General features: G+C 51.7%; 1 protein-coding gene across 1 annotated transcript; it reads left to right on the top strand.

The window, feature by feature from the left end:
- The first annotated feature begins 10,982 nt into the window (after nt 1-10,982).
- LOC149361518 (antigen 5 like allergen Cul n 1-like) lies at nt 10,983-11,444 on the top strand. Its single transcript, XM_089568105.1, has one exon. The coding sequence runs from the start codon at nt 10,983-10,985 to the stop codon at nt 11,442-11,444; it is 462 nt and encodes a 153-aa protein (XP_089424231.1).
- The last annotated feature ends 932 nt before the right edge of the window (nt 11,445-12,376 follow it).

Here is a 12,376-nt window from a genome sequence, read left to right as displayed (position 1 = left end):
GCACCAGTCTTGCACATGGCGCAGGTCTGCCTGAAGGGATTCTTGGTCAGAATGGTTAGTCACTGAGCGATAAATGACGCAATCATCGGCGAATAAGCGGATGTGACAAGAGACATGCTGGGGTAAATCATTAATGTATATGAGGAATAACAAAGGACCGAGAACAGAACCCTGTGGGACGCCAGAGGTTACTGGAAGCGGGTTGGAAAGTTGGTTATTAATGACGACGGACTGAGAGTGATGCGTGAGGAAAGCTTTAATCCATGCAATTATGTTCGGATGTATACTTCAACTGGGAGAGTTTAAGAAGCAAGCGTTGATGAGGTACTTTGTCGAATGCCTTAGCGAAATCTAAGAAAATGGAGTCAGTTTGCAGGTTAGTATCAAGGTTGGCGTGAATATCATGTAGAAAAATGGCTAGTTGAGTTTCGCAGGAGAACCCCTTGCGAAATCCATGCTGTGATGGATGGAAGAAATTATTTGAATCCAAAGATTGCATGATTTGAGAGTAAATGACATGTTCCATGATTTTGCACGGTACACTTGTTAATGAAATGGGGCGATAAGTAAGAGGTGAATCAGTACTACCTGATTTGTGGACGGGAACGACCTTCCCCACTTCCCAGTCGTCTGGAATGTTACCTTCGGAGAGTGATTGCGAGAACAATCCTCAAAACCTCAAAGCCTCAAAACTGGCTGCACTTATTTTTGATGCAGCGTTACATGTTCCATGGGTGTGTTCCGGGAACCAAAATTCTGTTACTGCTGTCAATTAAGTTGCCGTATACCCTAGTGATACGAAGAATTTTTACGCAAATGCCTTTCAAAGAAGGTCCTCCAGCTAGTGGAGCTGGCCAATTGGTGTGATGTGATGGTTAATCCCCATTCACTTAGTGTGACATAAAGGGGGCTGGGAATTAACTGCATAGAGATCATGAATCCAGCGTCAAGGAATATGTTCACTTGACATCGCGGTGCTAGGTGGGCGAGTTTAATGTTTTCAACGATACACATCGCCAGAGAGAGAGAGACTCTTTAATGAAATACAGAGAATTTAGCCGGTGTTTCAATATCGCTGGCATGCTACTCTGCGTAGGGAGGGGAGTTTGGGAGATAAAGACTGAAGGAGAGCCGCACATGAGTTGTGCGGCTTCTCATGACAACACAGATGCCTCGAGGGGACTTCAGTGTACTCACTGCGCTTGGCTTCAACAGTCAATGCAAGTGCAGGGCGCTTTCCTGCTTGGTGAAAATTATTTAAACAGAAACGTCGCGCCATGGAAAAAAAAAAATATTTGCGCTGTCGTTCAGCGCGAGCAATTCGCTGCACGTCTTTGCCGCGCTTATAGCGCTGTGGGCTGCATTCAGTCACCTTAATCCCCGACTGAAAGGTGCGCTGGCGTATGAATTCCTCGTGACTACGAAAATCGGTGCGGGCGCGCGCTCCCGCGTAGAATATGGGCACTGGTTTCGTTGCCCGATCGAGGAAGCTCTGGACGATCGAGCATGCATGCAGCGTCTCCACCTTGCTGAAAGGATGATCGAGGATCGAGGGAAGGCTTTGTGTAGTAGAAAAAGTTAATTCCGACTGGCGCAGTTCCTGGCCGGTGTATGCCGCACACAAACATGCGTACGTGTACTGGCTATCAGATAGGCAGATCTGCCCTGATAGCGGGCGGGTTCACTGCACGCGGTGCGCAGCATATGCATAGCGGAAAGGTCGAACATAATCAGTTTTGAGTATGAAGTATGATCGACGTACTACGTACCGATACCACATTTGCTCTACTTTTTGCGCGCAACGCGCACAAACGCGTTAAGCTAGAATTAATTGTGCAGCACCTTTTAAAAATTCATTCGCCTCAATTGATGGTTCTCCCTAGATTAAAATTAACTGCGCAGCTAACACACATTTTTTTTCACCTGGCCGTAGTTTATGCCGTGCGCCTGGAATCGTCTGCGCCGAGGACGAGTGAAGAAAAGTCAGCAAAGCCGAATAGCGGCCGGCCGTCTTTGCATGCTTCGCACGAAACGCAGAAGTACTTCAGTTATGCGAACCGCTTGGTTGGTACGCATCAGTTGTCAAGTTTACTACGAGACAACGTTTACCGTCCAATATTGATATATGATATGTGTACAGTTTTGCCGAAAATGAGCCAGGATCGAGTGAAGCCGGCCGGATGATCCTTGAAAGCTAAGCATATGATCGAGAACGCGAGCTCTACAGCGATTCATGGCCTCCGTGCAAAGAATTTTCAGGCACTATCGGAAGGGCGCGCAGCTCACATATACTTAATGCGTGCTTGCAAGAATCATGCAATTTGCACGAATATTGTATGTGTTTGAGCATACGTACGTGTGTTTCAGATATGTCCCCGCTAATTTCGTAAGCTGCTTTCTGGCCAAATAAATCTCCACCGGTGAGCGGTTGTGCTGGTACAAGGTGTGTGCTACACAAACCGATTAAAACGTACAATTAAGCTTCTTGCCAGTATTATAACTTTCCCGAAGCGATTCGCAGCTATGCCGGTGACGGTCGAAGCTTACGTCGCCCGCAGACAGAGCAGCTGCATGCAGATTTCTGCAGGACCGTCAGAGTCACTCCGGTAAACAGAGCTGCTAATGGAGATGCCTTCAGCACAGTCAGAGCTCGTGCCGGTACAAACAGACGTGCTGACGGAGATCCCTTCAGCACCATCAGAGACGCGCCGGTGCAAACAGAGCTCCTGACGGAGATGCCTTCAGCACCATCAGAGTCACGCCGGTACAAACAGAGCGGCTGACGGAGATGCCTTCAAACCGTCAGAGCCGCGCCGGTGCAAACAGAGCTGCTAATGGAGATGCCTTCAGCCCCGTCAGAGTCGCGCCATTGCAAACAGAGCATCCATGCAGATTCCTTCAGGACCATCAGGTGCATGTAGAGGTGACAGTCAAGAATCCTGTTGGCTCCCTGAAGGAACTTTGAAGGATTTTTTGACCGGGGTGTACTTTCACAATTGAGCAAGAGCCCACATGGAAGCCGATAGAAGCAACTGTGTTTTCGAGTTCAGACGATCGCGAAATACGAGCAGCTTGTTTTAGCACGCACTCGAATTGTAGTTCTCAGCCAGTGCGTCACGAGCGGTGACGATGGCCTCGATGACGAGCGTAAGAATCACCTTAAGGTGGCCGCAACGAAGCCGGTATCCCAAGCGTATATGTGAGCTAAAAGTTGTTTACCTGTGCTGCAAACGTGGGCTCAGTCGCAGTCCAGCCGCTAGCTGCTCAGTTTTCCAGCCTTGCGAGCCCAAGTCGCTGGCTGCTGAGCATAGCGGGAGCTCAGCTCTCAGAAATGACACTGCCCGCGAGCGCGCCGGGCGACAAGTTTGCACTGCTCCCTGGATGTCGTATTCGTCGCTAAGCCTGGCAGGTTTCATATCGATGCCAGAGCTGAGAGTGCTTTCGAACTGGCTAGCGCTGAGGTGCTACTCTCTTCACTGTACGTTGTACTGTGAACCATGTCTCGTAGTGAAATAAAGATATGCGCGGTTTCCGCGCTAACGGTGACGTCGAGGACGAGCTTAATAAACGCTGTAAGGCAGCAGATATTCGATGCATATATGTGTGCTAAATTTGTTCACCTATGCTGCATGCAAACGTGAGAATAAAGTCTCGCTCAGTCGCAGGACAGACGCTCGCTGCTCGATTTTCCAGCCTTGCCTGCTCAGTTCGCGAGCTACTGAGGCAATCATTGAGCGAGCCGAGCTTTCGGCAACGACGCCGCCCGCGGGCGCGCCGGCCGACGAACTGCGCGCTGCTCTCTAGCTACCCTTGTCGTCGCTAAGCTTAGCCGATTGCACATCGACGCCTAAGCTGAGTGCGATTCGGAACTGGCTAGCACTGAGGTGCTACCCTCGCCACCGTTTTACTGTGAGCCCCGCGTCATAGTGAAATAAGCTCGGTTCCGCGACCCCTTCAGGAGCAGAGCTAGCAGAAGCCAGGCGAGCTGCAATGGGCAGCAGAAGCGGCTGTGGGAGAAAATTTGTTTTGCTGTTATCGCTTCTACCAACAACTCGATATTGGCTAACGATACTCTATCCCAGAGCTTAGTAAATGGACGTGAACAAACAATACCAGTGAATTTTTCTGACGCCGGCTTCCAGGCTGGCAGGCCGGTCCCGAGAAGAGCGCCCTTACGCTTGCACGGCAGTAGCGCACGTCAAAACCGCCCCGACATTCTACTCTTCGCTCAGGTTGTCGTAGCACACTGTTAATAGCGAGGGACCAGAACACTTTAGTGGACCGAGCGTGAGGGACCAGAACACTCTAGAGGACGAGGCGCGAGGGCGCAGGAGACTGAACCAAAGCGCGCGATCGACTGACGTCAGTCCCAAGACTTCTCATTTCACGTGAGAATCAAACGAGCAGGCGAGCTGCAGGTCACTCTTGTAGGTGTGAGGAAGTGTCGTGGAGCTGCTGCCCGATCGCAAGCGACTGCTGGCCGCATGGCCTTTGCTATTGCGAGTGTGAATGGACATTAAACGCACGTTTACAGTAGGGAGTCACAGAGTTCGCGCGAGTTAATTAAGCCCCTTGGTCACGGAGGGGGAGCCCCGAACTAATACATCCTCATGGGGAAGTCACTCACTGACCGAATTCTTGCGGCGCGACTTCATGTCGCAGAACTCGCCACCCAATCCTTGGCGTCGCGGGGTAACGCCACGTCGACTGGCAAATATTCGGGTTCTTGCTCCTCCGGGAAATTACAGCGCAGGCGCGACGCAACGGTCCACGCGCGCGCCCTTTCTAGGCGTCCGTGTTCAAACACGCTCAAGGCTGTACTGGGCCTTAGGATTCGTACGCTGTTCTCTATATTTAGCGAGATGGTTGTATCACTGTCATGAAATTTTCAATGGAAGCAATGAACGAAGTCGTAAGAATATATATATATATATTTCATATTTTATGATGATCTTGCAGCATGCGCGGCTAAAAACTGAAACGTGGAAACTTGATATGGGAGTCGCCTTGATCATTTATACCGGCAACAGGTCATGCGTGCGTAACTTACATGCTGCCTTTGTGATAGCAGGACGATTACTGCGAGTAATCTTCCAGCTTTTTCGCCATCAGGTTACTCTCATTACGTGACGTTAAGCGACGCGTATATGTGACCTTAGCCTTTTCTCCGCATGTGGTAGTGGGTACAGTATGTTGCGAGACGCACAGGTCACTGCAGCCACGAGTACACTGACCTTCAGTAGCGCTATTCGTCATGCTCGCGCCGGATGGAATGAAGACGCTCGGGTGGCTCGCAGCATGCCACTACCGCAAGCACTGCCTCATTCACAGGCACCGCTAGCATTCTCGCTGGTGCATATGCTTTCTCTTGAGTTCACACTGTCATGTGTGAACTGAAGGGAAGATTGATTGCGAGCGGCGCCTCTCATCCCCGCCAATTTTCGTGCGGCCGGTAGCTAGGTAGGGAAGCGAGTTGCAAACTCGAGTCGCGTTTGTCAATTAACACTTCATTTAATTCCCTCGATGATCGTCGCCAATCGATCAAAGCAAGTCGCATCGCCTTCGTGGCTCGCCAAAGTGCAAGCGATTTAACACGAAATTGGTGAATGTCCGCCTATCACTATCCCACGATGGCGCTACAGAAATTCGAGATTTCTGTAGAAAACCACAATTACCATCGACTGCAACCTCTAACACGACACTTGCCTCGACAGATATTTGTCCCAAGACAGAACCCACGACACATATTTGTCCCAAGACAGAACCCACGACAGGTATCTGTCGCAAGACAGACCCACGACAGGTATCTGTCGCAAGACAGATACCTCGACAGGCTGTAGTGTCGCAAGACAGATACCTCGACAGGCTGTAGTGTCGCGCGACTGAACCCGCGACAGGCAACTCTGTCGAGGCACGCAGGCCCTGTCGCGCGGCACGACTCTCCCTGAAGCACGACAGCACCTACGACAGAAACCTGTCGCGCGACAAATCCTGCGACAGGCACCTTCTGCACACTACAAAATACAGGAATGATGACTGTCGTGCGACAGAACCCACTACAAACACTTTTGTCGCCAGAACGAACCCACGACACGAGCCCCTGTCGCACGACACAATGCACTACAAGAGAGCTTGTCGCGCGACACAAAATTTTGTCGCGCGACAGATACGCGACAAAAAATTCTGTCGTGCGTTTTGATCGGGTGATGGATGGAAAAAACTTTATTGTTAATAAATTTCAAGTGTTCTTGGCCCTTACGGGTAACTGGGCGCCGTGGTCGATCCTTGGTCCAGGATGCCACACTTGGGTGAAGAGCGTGACGTCATGGCACCCTTCCGCTGCGACAAATATGGCGGCGCCCTTCGATGCATGAAACCCCGCTTCGGACTGGTTCCGTCGTTGTTACTGGCTTCTTCAGCACGTTAACTAGCCATAAAGGGGCCACCGGTGTTTCGCTTCGTCCGCTGTCACCCATAAGAAAGCTTATGAGTAATAATTTGCTTTATTTTTTCATTTAGAGTGACGATTCTGCCCCCTTTAGGATAAGAGGGCTGTCGATTTGTTGACAACAATGTTTCCCCTCCTAAACACGCGCTTCTGTTTTAAAAGTGAGAATGTTAGAAATGGCGTAAGGTCTGGAAAAAGTACCTGCATTTAGTTACGGGGACAAGGTTCGTTGACGCCGCGGAATACGCAGAACGCTCGCGATTCGCGGTTGCGGTCGTCGATTCGTGCGGCTAAACGCGCATAACGTCAAATGTAGCGTGCGAACGCGCAGAAGAGGAGGAGGAAGCGGCGGTGGCACTCGCCCTCACGGATCCGACGTGCACCGTGGTTCTCTGCGACTCGCGTCAGACGGTTAGAAACTTCGCCAAAGGATGGATCTCACAGAGAGCGGCCCGAGTCCTGAGGAACCGACAAGTCCAGCAGGAGGTAGAATTCCAAACCAGAATTCAATGGTTCCCGGCGCACATGGGAGAAGTATCGAGGACGTATCGCAACCGCAACGGGACGGCACACGCCAAGGCGCGCGAGCTCGCGAACCGCGCCGGCGACCGTCGTCCGTGGAATAGCACCAAAGACTGCTTGATCAGCTACAACGAAATTACCAAGGCCCTCTGCCTGGCCCGCCGAACATTCCCTCCGCCCAGCGACAAGCTGGACAGGGCGCACGCGGTGACCCTCAGACAACTGCAGACGCTCACGTACCCCAACCCGGAACTATACCACAGGCTTTATCCCGGTACATACCCGACAAATATATGCAAGGTCTGCAACGCCAATGTAGCCACTTTAACTCACATGCTCTGGGACTGTAACAAAAACCTTCACGGTACAAATTCCGGAACCCTCCCGCCGCGGTTGGCCGCTGCCTTGCGCAGCCCCAGCCTCGGGGACCAACTCTGGGCCGTCCAGCAGGCCCGCGAGGCGACGGCGAGGCAGCGCCTCGACGTCCCCACGTTGGAGACCTAAGGCCCCGTCGGCGAAAGCTCTGCAGGACTATGAATAAAGTTGTTACCAACCAACCAAGCGGACGTAAGCGTGCATACGGTTATGGTATGTAGACAGCAGCGATTAATATCTTGACATATCTGTGTACGCCGTGAGCAGACGACAGACATGGAAAAGCCGCCAGTGGCGATGGCAATCCTGCTTTTGCGGGAATGGTGGGCGCGCGGGTGTTATGACGTCCAGTCGCAGCTTCCACAGGCGGCCGCCGGGTCAATGATACGGCAATAAATCGCGAAAAAAAACGTGTTATCCGCCTTTTTCGCTAAAATGTTTGCCGGATTTATAAATTTTTGCCTTCAAGCACTTGTTTACATGTAAAAGAGCAGCTCCAAAAGTTTGGTTCAGTATCCCATTAAGGGCCACTCAGCGAGACTGCTGGCTATCGCCGGATTTTTTGTAGCGTAAGCTACACTACGCGGCTTGGAGGGAGCTTCGCGTGCCGTCTGCGCTGACCAGTGCTGCCAACCTCCAGAGCCGTCTCTCCGCTATTTTGTAACCAAAAATTCCCTAGATTTCCCTAGACACCAAAAGTAGTGTTCAATTGTGAAAAAATATATATTTATGCGTAGTTCAGTAGCAAGTTTTATCAGGCAGCTACCCTATTATCAGATGAATTTGAATAGAAGGATCTAAAATGCAGAACTTCTAAATGAAGCTACAGATAAACCGTAGCGCTCTTTGGAAATTAAAAATGAAGGCTCTATATCGTGTATGTGTTCGTTTCTTTTTCACTGTACGCAAGATATTAGTAAACATGCGTCGGCATGTGAAGTTAAATGAATTTTTCCCCCTCATGTTGTGTCGGTTTAGACTTCATCCGAAGGATATCACGTAGAAAATGCCTGGAGGTCGCTTGAGGAGTGTTCTGAAACTGCTATATAAAAGCTGCTTGTTGATTTGCTGCGATTGCTCTAGAGGATGGCTGACATAACAGTTTGAGTCAAATAAAACCATGAAGCAGTGATTTTTACAGCATTTGTATGCCTCATGTGACCTCAACTCGCTTTGCTCGTCTTGGTGGAACTGGGAATTATCGGTTATGATTTCGGAGGTCCTAGCGTCCCAAAGCGACCCAGGCTATGAGGGATGAAATAGTGAAGGGTTCCGGAAATTTCGACCACCTGGTGTTCTTTAACGTGCCGAGCGCCATAACCACTGAGCCACCGTGGCGGGTGAACTGGGTATTGTGAATTGTTCCCCTAGTTAGACTAGCTAAGATTTCCAACACGGCGCTCCTTTATCAAAAAATGGCGCCCTTGTTCTTTCCTACTTATCAAAATCAACATGCAGATATGCTTACTAAATAGTAATTTCACGTCGTGATGCGAGCTCCAAGCACAGCGTGAGAAAGGGGCGCGCGTGTTGAGGTAGGGTGGTGCCGCTCCAGATCACAGCAGCGGGTGCCACTGGCCACGTCAGGGACCATACACATCCGACTACGTGCGTGTAAAGGCCGGTTCACATACATGCAAGCAACCGAAAATTGAGCAGAGCAGTGCTGCGAAAAATTTTTGACTTGTTGGAACATCGCCGCTCTGAGTACTGGAGCTGCCGCGATGGCTATAAACAGCTTTTGAGCCTCGGCAACAACGTGTTTTCAGTTGCATGTGAAAGAGGCTTTACTCGAGCGCGCGGCGGCGTTGTACGGGCCTTCGTCAGTTGTAGCGAAAAAACAATAAAAACCTTGTTCTGTGTTCCTACTTTGAGAGAGAGAGAAAAAAAAGAACTCTCCAAGCAAATTAAATTTCCTTAGATTATAGAAAAAATCCCTTTCCCCTAAACGATGCCCAAATTCCATACATCTAGGGAAAAAATTGCTGAGGCTCAGCTTGGCTAAGCCTTGGGAATGCGAAGCATCCCACGGCGACGGCGCGAGGTGGAGGCCGGTTCTCTCATCCGATGTCACGTGGTGTGACGTCACGGTGTCACGTGGCGTGACGGCTAAGGGTCCCACGGCGACGGCGCGAGGTGGAGTCCGGCTCTCTCATCCGATGTCACGTGGTGTGACGTCACGGTGTCAGGTGATGTGACGTCACGGTGTCACGTGGTGTGACGACTAGGGGTCCCATCCCACGGCGACGGCGCGAGGTGGAGGCCGACTCTCTCATCCGATGTCACGTGGTGTGACGTCACGGTGTCACGTGGCGTCACGGCTAGGGGTCCCACGGCGACGGCGCGAGGTGGAGGCCGGCTCTCTCATCCGATGTCACGTGGTGTGACGTCACGGTGTCACGTGGTTTCACGGCTAGGGGTCCCACGGCGACGGCATGAGTGGTAGCTCTAGCAATATGCTTCGCATAAAAACCCTAGGGTTGGCAGCACAGGCGCCGATCATACTGCGCATGCGCGGCAGCCCCTTTACGTCACGAGTGGCGCATCTGCGTCGCCCCCGCCGCCGCCGGCGCACCTCTCCGGCGCTCCACCGGTCGGCGCATTCCAGAGGCGTGACGTCACAGTCTCGGCAGACGCGCCGGAATAGCGTGCGCCCACCGCTGTGTTTAGGACTGCCGCGCACTACTGCGCATGCGCGAAGAGTGCTCATCGTGCGTGTATAATGCGCGGGACAGGCGGTTGATGTAGTGCGCTCTACATGGAGGTTAAAGAGAGCCGGGTCGCTGCCTGTCGGCGGAGAACAGTGGAAAACCTCAATTCCTCAGACTCCGAGGTTGTTGCTTGGCAGTTAGCCTCTTATGGTACGTATATCCTGGCATAGCAAAGCTAAGCTACTGCCGTTTTTTTTTGCTTCATTGCATGGAAATATTGTCGGAAAGAAAACTCAAAGCATGCTTACGCCACAAACCTCCAAGCCACCACACCGCCTCATGACCCGGCACTCCAAAGCACCAAAATTCTGGGACGCACACACATACATCCAGATAGAGGAGTCAGCTAGGCGGTTGTCAGTCCAGTTCTTCATCCAGTCGTCGTGTGTTTGCCTTCTCTTTTCGCTGTGGTCCGTCATTTGACTGTTTTTGTTCATCAATATGCTCCAACTGACCCATATTTCAACTCTACAGCTAGGAGGCTTTTGCACGGCAGCATGTGCAGAGGGTAAAATGCTTGCCTAGAACACGTTCTGGGCGTGTTTCCCTCTGAACACGCAATTTCTAGCAATACCTTTCGGCTAAAAACGGTCTGGCTTTGCGCATGTGCAGCTAAACTCATAGGGTTTCATCTTCATTTCTTGCTTTCCTGGTCGCGACGGCTGTGGGATTTGCGAAACGGACAGTTTGGTCGTTCTAGACATGTGTTTTTCTCTCAGTACTCCCCGCACCGAAGTGCAGTGTTCATGGAACGAACATTTCATTGACTGTGGTGATTCAGCAGCCAACACGCCTCGTGTTAAAGTGCACCCCACTCTCGCGCCTTCTATTGAAGAGCGCCGTCTTCATCAACTTTCATATGCTCCGTCCCGCGGCACTGCCTGCTCATCGTTGTCTTCTGCGCAGCACAAATCCATGCCCCATCCATGCTCTGCTCCACGAAGTACACCGAGAACTGCAATAACGTTCGTATCGAAACAGGGAATTGGGCCGACGAAATCCTCTGGCTGCACAACCGCTACCGCCGAAACCTGGCAGTGGGACATCTGGCCGACTTTCCAGCGGCGGGCAACATGCTCGAAATGCGGTGGGAGGACAAGATGGCCGAGGTGGCCGAGGCGCTGGTACAACGCTGCGCCACTTTAGAACATGCCGTTTTTCACGACAAGCCCGAAGAACGCGCCACTGTGAATTTTTCTGAGGTGGGCCAGAACTTGCTCTGCGACTGGTCGAACCCGCAACGGTGGTCCACGTGGAACATCGTTATTCGGGACTGGTTCGACGAACATGCGGTACTCTTCGCCCAAAGTGGAGAAGTACGATGCGGTGGAGGCAGCCACAAATTTTACCCAGATCGCCTGGGCACGCTCCTACGCCGTCGGCTGTAGCGGCGGACTTCTCCACGTAAGATCGGAAGAATTACAAATGTATGTTTGCAACTATTGCGCCGGTCGGAAACGTGGCTGACCAGGAGTTGTAACGGCCCGGGCCGCCCTGCTCTCTCTGCCCGGAAGAAACGGAGTGCGTCGGGACAACGGGCCTCTGCAGGGTCACCGGTGACAAGCCTGGTAAAGACGCCAGGAAGACAACGACAACAACCACGATGGCGCCGCCCACGGAACCTGATAGTGACGCGCCAGTGGTGCCACGGAGCGGTTCGGCGCCGAGGGGTGTCGCTGTGATGCCTACCCTCGCAGCCGTCCTCAGAGCTGTCCGTGCATCGCTGCACGGCCTGGCCTGACTGTTTCTACCGGTTCACTTCACTCCTTTCGTCTTTTTTTTACGCTTGCGGCTCTCCACAACGTCATGTCGGATGTGCCAAAATGCGCGCGATGGCTAAAAGTGGTGGGGACAGTTTTTGGACCGTCCTAACCAACGGCGAATATAAAGACAAAGGAAGCCCTTAGTTAACGCGTTGGCACAATTATCTGAGTGCATCGTAACATTCGTCGCGTTGTTTACGTAAAGTTCTTATTCTGTATCGCTGCCATCTTAGGTAAACCTTTCCAGCGTAGAAATGTTGCCTTCTGGGTTCTCTGGAAGGCGCCCTAAATGCCCGCTGTGGAAACGCCAGCTTTCTGTAGGCAACAAATCGCAGCAGCATGACGACAGGAAGTCAAGCCCTCCATGCAGCGAAAGTTTGGATTCAGAGTAGTCTAGGCAGTGTCTCGAGAAGTATGGACGGCCGACCGCCTCGTCCATTGGGCTTTAAGCGGATCTGCGTCCTTACTGAAACCTTTGGTGCTCACTGTTTTTACGCAAGGCGTAAATCAATCAGAGATAGCCAAAATCATAAATCTATTCATGTACAGCTTTATAA

Source organism: Amblyomma mixtum, chromosome 2, assembly GCF_055824585.1.
Source record: "Amblyomma mixtum isolate Tamu chromosome 2, ASM5582458v1, whole genome shotgun sequence".
Lineage (NCBI taxonomy): Eukaryota > Metazoa > Arthropoda > Arachnida > Ixodida > Ixodidae > Amblyomma > Amblyomma mixtum.
The sequence above is the reverse complement of the archived record's forward strand: the minus strand, read 5'-3'. Positions and strand labels throughout refer to the sequence as shown.